Source organism: Periophthalmus magnuspinnatus, chromosome 10 (assembly GCF_009829125.3).
Source record: "Periophthalmus magnuspinnatus isolate fPerMag1 chromosome 10, fPerMag1.2.pri, whole genome shotgun sequence".
Taxonomy (NCBI): domain Eukaryota; kingdom Metazoa; phylum Chordata; class Actinopteri; order Gobiiformes; family Gobiidae; genus Periophthalmus; species Periophthalmus magnuspinnatus.
Window position 1 is genome coordinate 33,760,573 of NC_047135.1, and position 16,226 is coordinate 33,776,798.

Genomic DNA, 16,226 nt, shown 5'->3' on the forward strand with positions numbered 1-16,226 from the left:
TACATTTAAATACATAAGTTCAATTGCAAATGCATTTTCCTGAGGGGTTAAATCTATTTCTAAAGTATAAAAGCGTAATGGTTGTTTTGTTTGGCGACATCTAAAATTGGACTGTGAAGTATGTAGTCTATGATTAAAGCCACACTCTGTAATTAGAGCCACAAAAAGAGCGGATTACAAATACAAATAAAACTAACTTGCTTGTTTAATCTTGTTCTGCTGTTTTGTGGTTAACTTTGCTCTACTTTTTGGAGACATTTTAACCTCAAGACATCAGAATATCTACTGGCACATTTTTACACAATCCTATAATATTGTGAGAACATTGTTATAGGTATAATCTTATAAAATATAGGCTTATTCTTTTTTTCCTCAGTGGTAAATAGTCACATTTTTATTTCAAGGCACTTTACATCAAGGAACCACTCACACATTTGTAGTGCCCTGAAAAAAACACAAAAATACTGTTGTAAAATTCACTAAACAATTGATTTCAAAATGTATTTTTCATTTAAACAGATATAATTTCATTGTTCTTACATAACGACAGCATGTTACTTTAAGAACGTTAGACACAAGAACTTTTTCCGCGTCCAAAAAGGCAGAAAACAAACAAAAAAATGCTTGAACAGAACCGAAAACTAATTAAAGTTGCCCAAAAACTGTAATGAACGTGAGTCTGGTTGTTAATTTTCGGGACATTCACACACATTTACACACCAGTAAACACAGACACTGGACACGACATGGGTTAAGTGTCTTGCCCAAGGACACAACAACAGTATTAATCTGTGGGAGCTGGAATGGCACCGTCAACGTGTGGGTCAGTGGATCAAACCGCTCAAACAATAAGTCATATTTTATACATTTACAGACAGTGAATAGGCTTTTCGAGCACGGGATTCGAACCTCCAACCTTCGAATCAATGGATAATTACAATATCACCCATCTCTAATCTATAGTAATGATATTATAATGTATTTTAGCCTGTATAACGCTGCTGAAACACTGAACTAAACTGAAAGAACACAAAATAATCAAAAAACTGCTGTTCACCTGCTCCGCTGTGTAATGCCCAGTGTTAAAGCAGGATTTCTTATAACTCTTTTTGTCTGTCTTTTTTCCACAGAGCGTTCAAAGCTACTGGAGACCACAAGGTAAGGCCTTTGTTGTTTAAAGCATTGATCTCAAATCTGTTTGAATCCCTGGCATGGATCGCTGCCGGACTGCACAGTGACACAGAATCAACTGGGAGATGCTTTTTTTTTGCTCGTAATTGGGCTGCACCGGTGTTTCATGTCACTTTGTAGCAAGAAGCACCTCGGCTCACCGTCATGCAGGCACGCTGTGAATTAGCAAAGAGCCACTGACTCACTAAATTAGTTGTTTGCCAGATGGATAGGCTAAAATGTGTTGGAGTTCACTGGAGCTGACTTTGTTATGCCTCGTACAATTCTCAATGGCTGCACTGAAAATATGAAAAAAACCCAAAAACGATACAACAACAAACAGACAATTGAGTTAGATGTGAACGCAGCGGAGAAAAAAGAACAAACAAACGCGACAAAAGACAGTGCTAGTACATGCAACTCTCCTGGTTAAGGGGTCACTACCTTATTTTCTCCATGGAGATGTTAATAGTTTGTCTAAATGTTGCACAATATAGCATTAAACACAAATATATTCACGGAAGCTACAGTTTTTTTTTAACGTTTTTGGAGTTCCCGGTATTGAAGGTCAATAAAAACGCTGTAATTGAATAAATGTGATATCAGTTTAATGCCATGCTGTAGAACATTCCAGTCAAAGTAGTAATAAAAATCTGCAGGTGCCAAAATTACATAATGCAACTTTAACTCGTCGTAGTTACAGTAAAAAAATAAAGTCATCGTTTCGGAACCTTGACTTTTCTGCGCTAATATTTTATGTAGGACTGTAAATTTGTCAACCAAAGCTCGCCAGTCAAATAAGTCATTTTTCAGTTTGAGTATTTTGGCTTAGTGCTGGTAGCAGATAACTTTAGACTTGAGTCTTTGGACAGCTGCCAAAGTAAATAAAACGGCTGTGCTCCAACTTCTTAAGCACTTTCCCTGTGCGTAGGCTTCAGCGCTGGCACACAGTGAAACTATGTGTAAACTAACAGGCCATATTTTTAGGTACGCCTGTTTTTACGTTTAAAAATAATTAAATATAGTTGTATCATGTGGATATTTGAGGGATTTCAGTGTCATTGTAAGAATTTCTACCTCAAAACTGCACTGTACTCTTGATATTTGCATATTTTAGGATAACTCTGTTTAAAGGGACACTATATTTTTATTATTTTTTGTATTATTTTTTACTTAAGGGTGGTCTGTCCATCAGCTTCTTATCTAGAGATGTTATTGGATTGCATGAATGGCATTAAACTGATCTATCTGGAGTTTTTATTGCTCAAAGATACATTCAAAACGGACATTCTTACCGTGAGAAGGGGCCGCCTCTCCGCTGATCTGACCTCTGTCTTCATGGAACATTCCAGGCGGAGCAATAAAAAGCAGGTGGCGGACCGTCTTCCTAAAACTTTAAACACTACGGCAGTGTTTGGACGTTTCGGGAGCTCAGCACTTTCTAAAATAGTCAGCGATTTACAGGCCATGAATTCCTGTTGTTATCACTGTTTCTATTTGCAAATCGGCACGAGATATTACTGAAATATAATATCACGATTAGCATGGCCGAAATAAATGCGATTAACGATTATATCATGATAATTGTTGAAGTTGCTGACAGTTTAAACATGTTCTGGACGAGTAATTATAATTTTAATATTAAGAATAGGCTCCATAGCTGTTATAGTACTGTAGTTTTTATAAGTAACAACAAAGTCATTGCCGTTTGTGTTTTTAATTACATTTTTTCATGGATAAGTATCTTTTCTCTGCACATTCTGGTGATATAAGGCGATTATCTTCGTTGCCGATTACCCTTTTTATCACCATAACCAATATAAACAAAAGCTCCTAATGTGGTCCGTGATCGTAAATTCCACAGACAGGTCTTTGCTCTAAAAATAATCCGGATTGTGCGACGGCATACACAAAGTTTACCCTGAGTGTGAATACTGCATGCTGTGTGTTGTGTGCTGCATTGTCCCTCTCTCTCACTCCCCCCATAGGACTCACTCACTCCAGCCTCTGCTCAGCCAAAGTACTCGTTCGCCCCCAGCACCGCCATTAACAAGATGGCACGGCCGTTTACAGCAGGTGGTGCTAGTGCCAACTCAGGACCTGTTGTTAAGCCCGTGGCGTACTCCCCCAAACTAAACACCCCACCTTCACAAGCCTCTGGTGGAGAACACGAGTCACTGAACGGGTAGGTCCAAAACGTACATCCTCTATCTGCAAGGGCAAGCTAGCAAACAAAATACTGTCTGGATTCTCCTGGGATATGTTTAAGTTCAAGGCTGCTGCACAAACAAATGATTTTTCTCTTTTTCTTTTGATTAGCGGTGCAAAAAAATATAGGGCAAGCAATATTGTGTGTCACTTCTTAGTATGTTTTCTCAAGATCTGATGTACAAGGACTTATAATTAGAAGTAGAAACAGAGATATTGGTTCGATATTTGCTCTTTTTTCCATTATTTCTATTATCTATTTCGATTTAATTCTCACAAAACAGAAAGAACACCACTTGTTATCTGCCTTTTTTGGTAATCCTCTTAGTTTTTGTACTGTTTGCTGCATAAACAAATCACTGTCATGGATAAAAACGATATTAGAGGTAGAAACTGAGATATTGGGTCGATATTTGCTTGTTTTAGTGCATCAGGTATCGGCTTAAAATCTACAGCACACGCCGATATTTTGTTCTGCCTTAAAAGTACGCATAAAGGTTTATTTGAACATGCAAAGAGATAACTATGACCTTGACTAAACTGCTCTTTTATAGTTTGATTTTAAAAAAGGGGCTGTGGGTGTGAATTTGTAGTGAATTTAAAAGCATAATATGGAGAAAATAATCTATATCGGCTCAAAAAATATCGGCAGAGCTTAGGCCATTGTTTCCTCTGGATCTAAACAATCGGTATCGGTATCGGCCATGGGAAAAACACATATTGTTCGATCTCTACTCATACTCCATCTAGTTTAAGTGCAGAATGACAGTGTTTATTTAAATGGCTCTGTCACTACAGACACATAAGTTGTTTTCCATTTACCAATACAGTACAATTTGATTTACTCTTTATTTACTCTTTATTTTTCTTGCAAAACACGAAACACATCATTTAACTGAAGCCTGTATTTGAGCCTTCCTGATATCTTTTTCCATTATTTCTATTATCTATTTCGATTTAATTCTTACAAAACAGAAAGAAGACCACTTGTTATCTGCCTTTTTTTGGTAATCCTCTTAGTTTCTGTCCCGTTTGCTACATAAACAAACCACTGTTATGGATAAAAAAGATATTCCCTCTGCGCAAAATAAAACTGTTTACTGCCTGTGTTCACAAAGAGGACAAAAAAAGCACATCACTTGAATGAAGTGCTCTGTGTAAATGGGCTTTTCTCTGAGGTTCGTCTGGTCTGGTTTATAATTTGGGTCATGTTAGCGGGGTGAGCAGCCTCTGGTAATGTTTCTGTATTTAGCCCCGCTCATAAATTCTACCAAGTTCCCACACAGCTTTTACCAGCCTAGCCTGGATTATTTAAGGGGCCTTGTCTTTACGGAGGTCTCACTCTGTCCAGAATATCTCCAGCAGATGCCCGGAGCGAGCGATTTCCACCGCTTCTGTAAAAAAAAAACCTGTAATTACAAGTGTCAGCCCCGTTTTCGTCACTGCTCTGCGTCCTTGCCATAAACATTTTTTTTAAATTAAAGGCTGCGTTGGATTTGGTTGAAGTATGCTAGCGATCTGAAAAGAAAGGAGGAAGCGAGGAGGAGATAAATAGTTTGTGCCTTTACATAACGAGTCTTTCTCTTGCTGGGTCACTGTGGTAATAGTTTGAACTGAGCGGAACAATGGAGGCTTTCTCTCATTGTGTCTGTAAGAGCATGCTTGTTTGCACACTGCTGCATGGGGTTTTGCTGTTTTTTTTCCGCAGCTCATGTGTGTAATATTTCACATGTTTAGGCTTGTTCTTGTTCTCTCGTTTCTCTCATCTCCCTTGTCTTTTTTGTCTTTTTACTTTTACAGATGGAAGCTCTTGACAAGTTAGTATTACGCCTTTACAAACAAAATACTATACCTGCATTTTAATTCACATTTTGTTTCTGGATCTCATCAGAACACGCGCCTCATATACATTCCCCGCTCTCCATACACGGGGTTATACAGTATTTGATAGGGCTCTTTGGGGATATACATTTTCACAAAACACTGCCATCTGGTGTTCATAAATAATATATGACTTCCTATAAAAATGGGACAATGTTTTACAATCCCTTCACTCCAGTTTGAATTATATTTATATATAATGTACTAATACTACTACAGTTTTATCATTAAGTATTTTTTCCTCCTCAGAGTTGAACCAGCTTATTATGATGATATTTACCAAGTATCCAAGTAAGATACTGCATTGAAGTGTAGTTTGCGTTTGATTTTACTCTTGGTTGTGTGTGTTTTAAGTTAAGTTGTGTTGTTGTTGCTTGTTGAAATTACATCTTGCACTTATATACTTATGTACTTGTACTTGTATCATAGTGCTTGCTCTAAATTATTCATCATTCAATTATTATCCATAGCTGTTGAAGCACTTTATAGGCCTGGCACGATAACACATTTTGAAACTATTTTATGCCTCTGATACTATTGAAAGAAATGTAAACATTTTTAAATAGACAGTATCAATAAAACGCATAAACTGCAACACATAAACTGCAGAATGAAACCGTAATTAGCCATAGAAGTGATTTATTCAACTCTCTACAGCCCAAATCTCATCATATTACAACAAAAATAACTAAAATCTTCCCAATTTTGCAAAGAAAAATGCTCAGCTCCATCTGTCATGTATTGAATGATAAGTCACTAAAGTGGTTATTGTGACAGGCCTGACGTTTTGCACATTCTCGCTGTTAATTCAGTGTTTCAAGTAAATCCTTGAGACTGTATCCTGTCAATACTAATGCCTGCCACATATATGATCTTTAATGAGCTATTGTCCATTTACAGTCTATAGGGCGCCCATGAGAAATCCCTCTAATGGCTCTCCATTACCTGGCTCTATGCGTGACTGTGATACTAAGCACTTTTCCCGCACCGTATCTCAGGGTTGTCCTTCGTCTTCAAGGTCGTCTGTGTAGCTTTGGCCTGTTCTGGTTGTTGTTGAGTGGATAGTCCCAGCATGAGGAGGTGTAGAGGGGGGGGGATGTGTGCGTTAACTCCAAGCCCGCCGTATGGTGTGCAGGCACGGGCTCAGAGCGGAGAACGTGCCCTGTTTCATCCCAAATGACCGCAGCAAGAAGAGGCTGATCGAGGACACTGAGGACTGGCAACCGCGCACCGGTACCACCCAGTCCCGCTCCTTCAGAATCCTGGCCCAGCTCACAGGAACCGACTACAGTAAGTCAGTGACAGAAGAGGAGGAGGAGGAGTAAAGGAGGTAGAGAAGGCAGAGGAGGGAGAGAGCTGGGGAGGAGGACAGGACGAAGAGCTAGAGAGGAGGAGAGGAGGTAGAGAGCTGGGGAGGAGGAGAGGACCAGGAGGTAGAGAGGGGGAGATGAGAAGGAGGTAGAGAGCTGGAGAGAAGGAGATGGAGGTAGAGAGCTGGAGAGAAGGAGGAGGAGGTAGAGATCTGGAGAGGAGGAGGAGGTAGAGAGCAGGAGAAAAAGACGAAGAGGAGGAGGTTGAGAGCTGGAGAGGAGGAGGAGGATGAGGAGGTGGAGAAGGTAGAGGTTGTAGAGAGCTAGAGAGGAGAAGGAGGAGGTACTGAGTGCAGAGGAAGTAGAGAGTGGGAGAGGAGGAGGTGGAGGTGGAAGAGGTAGAGAGCAAACGAGGAGGAGTAGTAAGTAGAGAGGGCGGAGGAGATGGAGAGAAGGAAGAGGAGGAGGTGGTAGAGAGCAGAAGAGGAGGTAGCGAGAAGGAGGAGGCGGAGGAGGAAGAAATAGTGAGCAGTAGAGGAGGAGGAGAGGAAGTAGAAAGGGCAGAGGAGATATAGAGAAGGAGGAGGAGGCGGAGGAGGAAGTAGAGAGGGCAGAGGAGATACAGAGAAGGAAGAGGAGGAGGAGGCGGTAGAGAGCAGAAGAAAAGGAGGAGGAGGAAGTAGAGAGGGCAGAGGAGATAGAGAGAAGGAGGAGGAGGTGGTAGAGAGGGCAGAGGAGATAGAGAGGAGGAGGAGGAGGAGGAGATAGAGAGCAGGAGAGGAGGCGGAGGATGAAGTAGAGAGGGCAGAGAAGATAGAAGGAGGAGGAGGCGGTAGAGAGGGCAGAGGAGATAGAGAGAAGGAAGTGGAGAGGGCAGAGGAGATAGAGAGAAGGAAGCGGAGGAGGCGGTAGAGAGCAGAAGAGGAGGAGGAGAAGGAGGAGGAAGCAGAGAGGGCAGAGGAGATAGACAGAAGGAGGAGGAGATAGAGAGAAGGAGGAGGAAGCAGAGAGAGCAGAGGAGATAGAGAGAAGGAGGAGGAGGAGGAGGCGGTAGAGAGGGCGAGCGTGAGGTCTGTCAGTTGATTTGATGTGATCATAGAAGCGCTGGAGTGACAGCAGACTGACTGACGCAGCTGAGAAAGATAACAGGCGTGTCATAGCAGAGATGGACTCAGATATCAGCCGCTTCCATCTTCAGAGCCAGAGTGGGGCTGACAAATGGGCCGCACTGGTACATTTGAACGAGCCGCTTTTAACAGTGAAGCACACTCATGTTTTCTGTCTTTGGTCCTCTCAGTGCAGGACCCCGATGATGAGACTATGAAGAGGTCCAGGTAAACACTATCAGCTGAGGCGTGTGTGCTGGAGTACTGCACTGCTAATGCCAGTTAATCAGTTTGTTTGCAGTAAAATGCGTTTCATTGCATGGTTGTGAAGTAAAACAGTTGATTGACCCTGATATTTTTGAAGTATTATTGTATTCAGTTGCAAGTTTTGTTGTTTGTATCTGAAATTCTTGATGATGCTTATAGGGCTGGGCAGTGGTGGAAGAAGTACTCAATTTTGTAGTAAAAGTACAGATACCGGAGCAAAAAAATACTCTAAGTGAAAGTAAAAGTATCACATGAAGTACATATTTAAAAATGTACTTAAAGAGTAAAAAGTAAACGTATTTTGTGCATGTTCTGAGGTCTAATAAGGATTCAAATGTAGTTATTTTGACAAAGATTTGTGCCAAATTTTGCTCAGTCGAAACAACTGCATCAATAGTTGTTTTTTTTCTAGATGTTTTTATTTGTATATTTTTGTTTACTCAAATTATGAACGTGATAAAAATAACCCTCAGCCTTTTCAACAGGTCTCACACAGTAATAATAATGTTTTTAGTTTTCATTTCCGTTCAAAAAGAGTAGAAAGTACAGATACTGCTCTCAAATGTAATGAAGTAAATGTAGAAAGTATTCACAAGTCTACTTAAGTATAAATTTAAGTATCTGTGCTTTCCTTAACTACAGTACTTTTACTTCCTTTAAAGTCTCAACTCTAAACCACATGCTTTTATTAACACAGATTGGTTGTAGACCTCTTGATTAAAATAAAAAAACAGCATATAAAAGACGATTAGACTGAATCTTGATCTTGATTAAAATCTGATTAATTGCCCAGCCCTAATGTGTTATGTGTAAGTGAATGATGCCCTTAACAGATTGCACACTGTTTCATCATGTGAGAATGAGGCTCTTTTTGTGCTGTTGTGCATATTCATAACTCAAATAGTGTTAATGACGCTGTTCAGTGTGTTACGTTTAAGCCTGGCAGTCGTGAATTACATTTACAAAATCTCTTCACTTTGGTTCTGACCATAGACTGTTTATATAAATGGACATAGCTAACCTGTTAGCCGCCGCGTTCCAAATAGGCAGTGATCGTGGACGCACTCACGGCTTCATCGAAAAATTGTCACCTCTCTCTCTGTAACTGCTGCTGTCAGACTCGTCATTTTGGTCTTAAATGTTCGTATTAACCCTCTACATGATCCTGGCGCTTTTATTTCACTATTGTGTCTGTAAATCAAGATATGAACATTAATAACGGACAAATCAGGCGCCTTCTTTCCGCGAGGTAGCTCCTGTTAGCGTTAGCAACAGGTCTGACAGTGTTGCGAAGTGCCCAGTCCCTGCTAAACCAGCGTTACCTTCAACAACTTCGCTCCTGATTGGCTCTTTGGTTGCTATGATACTCGCAGTCGGAATTTCAAATGGAAGTGGAAATCGGCTCCAAATTGGCCGCTATAACTGCTAGCCTCGGTGAGCTTCGTTTTGACTGTATCCGAACGCCGTAGATGACGTCACACTCTTAGTCCACTTCGTTACACAGTCTATGGTTCTGACCTTGCTGCCTCTTGTCACTGCCTATACTCTATTTGCGTTTTCATTTTACTCTCTCTTTCCTTTCCCTTGTTTTTCTTCAAACCCACCTCATTATCAGGGAAAAGTTCCTCACCGAGATCCAGAGTCCTCGCTATGCCCGTTTGAGGGATTGGCACCATGACAGGTCCGCCCGTGCCCTCAATATTAAGTCCTGAACGCCACAGACTGGACGTCCCGGGATGCCAACCCCAGTCTCGAAACCGCTATGAACAGCGACACCGTAAACCTCCATGTGACTTAAGACGACAAAGATACTAAATGAGCGTCAAATGGCAGTTAAAGTGTTCACCTTTTCAGACTCAGGTGAAAAAATAAGAAAAGTAGACAGCCTAGATACGCCCAGAGTGGACCCTTGCATACTGAGCCTAAAATGTAAGATCTCCCTGATGCTGGCCGACGCTGTGGGCAGCTGCTCGGCCTCGTGTTCCATCTTGGAGTTAATGAGTGGGCAGGTGGGAGGGGGGTCTGTGTTTGTTATTCCTCTAAAGTTTCTCTCTCTCCTTTGATCTCTGTCTCTCTCTTTCTGTCTCCGCCGTTTCCATTCAGCGAGTCCTTCATCCGCTCGACATTTCATTTGCGATCCTCTCATCTCATAGGCCTCTCCAAATCATTACCAAAGACAAGGACGACAAACCTGTACTTGTGTTTTTCTGCTGTCATCAAAAAATATATATAAACATCTAAAAAAAATGACTTTCTGTTCTTCTGGTCTTTTTTTCTCTTCTGCTTCAAGTGTTTTGCTTCAAGTCTCTCTATATTTCTCCTGTTTCTGACTTTCTCCTCATTTCCGTTATGAGGTTTTATGAGTTTGTAGTTGAAGTGTAGTATTTTACTTGCCAACTCTTATTGTAATAATTTTATTTATACTAAGGATGCAGCAGTTACCCGTAGCCTCATTTATCTTATCTTTTGTTTGAAGAGCTTAGTTACGTCTGTATGTTTACGATCAGAAAAAACAATGTATATTTATCATTTTACTCCTTTTGTTTTCACAGTTTGATTTATAGCGTAAATATCAACTTATATATAGAGGTTAATAACACATCGGTAAGAGGAGTAGCTAAGGTTTACACTGTCATATATAATTTACTGGATGCTACTTTTCAATTATTTTGAATGATTTATTAATGCGGTGATAATTAAAAGTTTCAAGGACAAGTATCAGCTCTTTCTACCTTATTAACAAAGTAGAGCAGATAACAAAAACAGCGAGGTGTTTTCCAAAAGTAGCCAAATCCTATGACACGTTGTCAGGTGCCACAGTCACATATTTGCAGAACGGCATCAGTTTTACCCGTGCGCAGGTGAAGGTGACATATGTCAGCGGCTTCTGGCTCCAGCTCAAATCAAAAGACGCTTCCCCTCCTCTGCCTCCGCGCCTCCGTGCTGCTCTGTTCCAGGCGTCCCACAGGAAAGGAAGAGCCAAAAAAAGGATACAATCACAGGTGTAAAGACCGAATAGGAAATGTCAAGCTAATGTTCCATGAGGCGCAGCGTGTCCAAGAACCAGACAATGGAATCGTGTGGGGATTTGGGGAATGGTCTTCAGCAGATCCAGAGAACGTGGTTTGTAATGCATGCAAGTGTGGGGATAAACAGGCCAGGTTTAGCACATCAAGGCACGTAGAATAGAAAAATATGTGTTTTTAATTTAGTAAAAAGGAAATTACACTTTTAGAAATGATATTGGAGGAAGCACTTCTTGGTTTTTTTTTTATGAAAAATTGAGTAGATTAATTGGGGAGTTGTTGTTTTGTTGTGAAATTAGTGCATTTGCCATTCAACTTTGCAAAATTTAATTGTTTGAATAAAAATAATTTGATAAAAATGCAGCGCTGCCTATGGTTATAAACGGTAAAATTGCATAATTCAGGTGCAAAAATTGTATGATGAAATTCAATAAGAATCTCCCTAAAATCACATTTGAAGTAGGGCAGATTATGTCTTACCTAAGGCTGCCGCTATGTAACAGGATCTTATCAAAAGGTGCGAATAAGGTGCTCAGGAATGTGATATCATTTTGAACCTGACAAAAGCAGCGTTGGTTCCCGTGTGCTGCAGTGCGGCTCACGGAGGGTTCAGCGTCTTGTTATTGTGCAGGTTGTTAGGTGAGCTCCCAAAGGCCATCGCGTGAGTGAGAAGTCAAAAGGTCAACATTTATAAGTCGATTTGATTGGTCCGTTTCTCTAACCCGGTGACCTCAAGTCGCTCGTGTTCATTCTGCATTGTTTAGTTTATGATTTGCTTTTAAATGGAGTTGTTTTTTTTCACTCGTCTTTGCCACCAGCACTGAAGTCGCTTTGTTTCTGCAATGGGATTTTTGGCTCTACAGTTTGTAGTGTTGCCCTAAATATGTCCCAGTTGTAAACACTTGTGTAAATGTCTCAATTCACATTTAGCCTTGGCAGACACAGCGCAGTAGCATTAGTAAAGGGTCATACGAGGATAAATTCACAGCTCACATGCGTCAAGGGAACAAAAAGTTGTAGGAGTGAAGATGTTTCGCTGCTCGTCCACACTGCTTCTTCACTTCTGGTCAGATTACTGCTGGACACTGCGTTATATCTATCTGGCCTGGCCTACAGACAGAAACTGTAAACAATCGGTGTGTTTGTTTAAGTGTAGCTAGCTCCTCTCTTCAGATAGATAAGGCAGCGTCCAACATCTGACCAGAACTGGAGACGAGCAGTTCCAGATTTGAATGTTTCTTTTACTGTCGATCAAACCTGGATGACTGAGTTATTACACAGACATAACACTTAGCCCTTATTCGTTCAGATTTAGCCGTGGGAGCTGGTACCATCCAATGCACTGCAGACTAGAGGCATGGTATATTTTTCTTAAGACTTTTTCTCAGCTAACTGTCTAGATTTTAAAAGCACTTTTTCATGGTTTGAAGATTTTCAGAGTATTGTCATGTTTTATGCAGATCACACACCTTAAAAAGATGAAGAAGAGCTCTTTATTTCAATCACGGCACTTTTCAAGGAAATGTCTGTCTGCCGCAGCAAAGCATTTCAACAAGTTTTCCGGTTTCTTCCAAGTTTCTGAGCGGTGTCAATCAAATCAGTGTGTGTGAGGGCCCCCGTTGCTCTCATTACATGCTCTTACAGGGCTTTTATACCAGGCTTTATTCAGCGCACTTCACCGCGCCAATTGGTCACAAGTGATTATATGAGCGACATACATTGACTGTGTTGTAGCCATGGTTACTGAGAGCTTTCTGCGTGTGTACCGTTTCTAATTAGTCATTTTCTCCCCACAGCCTCGAGCCAATTCCCTCACCTGCCAAGGCCCAGGCAGCGAATAAACCAGATGGTGAGTTTGTCTCCTGCTGTGGCATTAAAAAAAGTCCCTCAGCAGAACCCAGCTCTGAACCAGTAGAGGTTGTGCTAATAGATTCTGATTAAGTGTCAATACATGGGCTTCTCAGGCAGCGATGTGACTCACAACACTGTCGCCGAAACATCTGGAGAGAGTGGATATTACATAAAAATCTGTCTCTTCTGTCACATTATTCAAAGCCGGAGCCAGGATTATCAAGGTAACACTGTTTTTTCTCGTCTAAGGTTCCAAGACCGCAGCTGCAGCAGTGGGAAACGCAGCCCCCTCCAGCCGTCCACCTTGGGTCACCGATCCTAAATTTGCCGACCGCTTTCACCCGGATAAAACCAGCACGGTGGTGACGCAGCATCAGCAGCCGGTCCAGCCCACGCCGATGGAGAGTCGCAGCTCCATCGTACAGGCAGCGCAACCGGCACCTCAAGACAGCGGAAGGACCCCAGTGTGCGGAGCCTGCAACAAAATCATCAGGTGAAAGAGCTGTAGATTAAGATTTTATTCAAAACTAACACAAATAAAAGTATATTTCAAAAGTAAATTCATAAACAGAACGTAAACACTTAAAATAGTCACATTTCTTGATCCAAAGTCTGGTCCATCAGCGACAGTAGCTCAGTTGGTTTAGTGTTTGCTCGACAATGTGCAAGTGCAATTCCAGTTCTCCTAAATTAACACTGTTATCGTGTCCTTGGGCAACACACTTAACCCACCTCGCCCCCTGTGTCTGCGCACACCGGCGTACGAATGTGTGTGTGTGAGTGTTTCCTTGATGTAAACAGCTTTGACCATTTCTCATTTTACTGACATTCGCTATAAAATTGGCCGTAAAACCTCTCAATTAAAAAGACCCAAGCATTGATAATTAGAAAGGACAAAATCTCATTAAAATTCCTACATTAAATTGTTGTTGAAATATATTTACTCTGTGGAAAATACAGGAAGTAAAGCTTGAGTTGTTCTTTTTGTTTATATACATGATTGTGGAAATGCGTCGTACAAAAATGAACCAAAATAGATGCAGATGATTCATTGGGAGAAGCTCTGAACAGGAACAGAATAACGCAACAAGTTAGACTCTCTATTTTAACGTCTCTACTTATAAAAATGTTAATTCTAGAGACATTGTTTTGGTCCCTGTAAAAGTGACAATATGCTGGCCTTTAAATACCATTTGTTATCACTAAACCTCCCCTGCAGACACACTAAAGTTAAGGCACATCAAACTAGAGTGGTATCTCTGAGTAGCACATGTCCCTACACCTGGCTCTTGTTTTGAGTTTCTGTGTGTATCTGCTTTTTAGGGGTCGTTACCTGGTTGCCCTGGGGCGTTCGTGGCACCCCGAGGAGTTCACCTGTTCACAGTGTAAAGCCATGCTGGATGAAGGCGGTTTCTTTGAAGAGCGAGGGGCTGTTTACTGCACCAAATGCCATGACAACAGATACGCTCCAAACTGTGCTAAGTGCAAAAAGAAGATCACAGGGGTAGGGAGTTCAGCAGGCTGCGGTTCAAAACGTTTCTGTGCAAAATGTTAAACTGTTTTCTCTGTTTTTTAGGAAATTATGCATGCTCTGAAGATGACCTACCACGTCCAGTGTTTTAATTGTGCTGCCTGTAAGAATCCCATTAGAAACCAGGCGTTTTACATGGAGGAGGGAGAGCCGTACTGCGAGAGAGGTGAGCGAATACTGCAGTACATCTTCATTAGGTACTTTAGTTGTTATGATGATAATAGGACAATTGTTACCTGGGATTTAGAATACACACTACTTCAATAATTTACGATGTGAGTCTGGTCTCTGGTGAAAGTCCGTGTTTTCAAATGCGCGTCATTGACAGTTGGATTAGCCAATCAGAGACAAACATGGTCCGTCCGTATCAAAAATATCACAGGGGCTGAAAAACATGGCGGATTTCTGTAGAATCAATGAGCAAAGCCTAAACGCTGAAGTGAGAGAAATGCGATGTTATTTGTAAATCACAGGTGACCAATGAGCTCCTTTGCTTCACATGTGTCACTGAAATAAACAGATCTGACTGGACGATCACGTTTGACCGGGTTTGAGACGCAACGGAGGACGTGGAGACCAGATTGATCTCTGTGTATTTTTTATACAGATCGACATCAGTGTGGACTTGCCAGGCAAGGCCAAAGAGGAGTTTTGAGAGTGACTGGACAGTTTAATCTGCCCTGTTTTAGTCTTTAATCGACTGCAGCTCTAACGTTCATATTATGGCATTTATATTTTCATTTTCTACGTCCATTTGGCCAAACATCTTAACCTGATCCAGATTTCACAGCACTTATAACTTCGCTTTGGTCTGTTTCCTCCTAGTCACAAAGCAACTAGTATTACTCCAAACAAAATTCAAACGCTTCAGCAAAATAATATAATGCATAAATAAAAGTAAACGCATGACCTAAATCTGCAGTGAGCCGAATAAATGTAATTTCCAGCTGAGAATATCTGCACGCCGAGGAGCCTCCTGCTAAGTTTACTCACTGATAAGCTGCACACAGCACAAATCTGCCGAGGTCTGTGTACGGGGAGGGGGAAGAAGTTTTTCACTCTCTATGAGAAACACCTATTTAATATTTTATTGACACCAAAGCGGTAACAAAATTACACCATGATCATTATTGCAACATACGACATTTATCCCATATGGCCTGTTCTTCTCACACGCCGTTCTCCAAGAGGAAATATTTCTTTTCCTGTTTAATTATAAATGGTTTCTGTATTGGTGCAATATTTAGTATAAAAGTGAATAATTCTTTTTTTTCCTCTGAGCTGCTGGAGTCTCTCTGTAAGTATTAATAAAAAGACACAGCAGCAAGACAAATATCCAAGACAAAAAAAAATAAATTCAAAATGGAAGCACCATTAATTTAAATAGTATCTCCTGGTAAAAAAAAAAAAAAAAAAAAAATTGAATATTATGCAAAATGGATTCTTGTGAGTTTTAAGCCACATCTCATTAAAACAAAACACAACTCTAGGTATGTTTGAGTGAGTGAGTAATTCTCCATTATTGTCCCCTAAGCTCAAAACTATGCACACTAAAGCACTATGTCCCACCTCGTGATGTCATGCAGTGGTAGTATCCAAGTTAACAGCTACCGTTTACCTTTAGCTCAGTAGCGATAAGTGGCAATTCCAGAGCTGAAATCATCCAAATGATTCTAGCGAAGGTGAATGGAGCTTAAAAACACAGTGGAGCACTTCATTTGAGAGAAAAACTCAGCTTAAATCTGCAGGTTTGTGTGTTAAACATGTGTGAATGAAACAAAACACAACTCCAGGTCTGTTTGTGATAGATCAGAAAATAGCGTAATGTAGCCCCTTTAACAAATATCGTACAATTTCCTCCTATTTTTGTTACTAT

The 16,226-nt window shown here is 40.8% G+C and overlaps 1 protein-coding gene across 2 annotated transcripts in view; it reads left to right on the forward strand.

The window, feature by feature from the left end:
• Positions 1-16,226, forward strand: part of pdlim7 (PDZ and LIM domain 7) — a 33,621-nt gene that overhangs the window by 13,673 nt on the left and 3,722 nt on the right. For both annotated transcript variants that reach the window (XM_033973574.2, XM_033973575.2), the window contains exons 4-9: positions 1,131-1,158; positions 3,159-3,355; positions 12,765-12,817; positions 13,069-13,312; positions 14,143-14,323; positions 14,396-14,516. In XM_033973574.2, the coding sequence (XP_033829465.1) occupies positions 1,131-1,158; positions 3,159-3,355; positions 12,765-12,817; positions 13,069-13,312; positions 14,143-14,323; positions 14,396-14,516 (824 nt within the window). The remainder of the gene's footprint in view (positions 1-1,130; positions 1,159-3,158; positions 3,356-12,764; positions 12,818-13,068; positions 13,313-14,142; positions 14,324-14,395; positions 14,517-16,226) is intronic.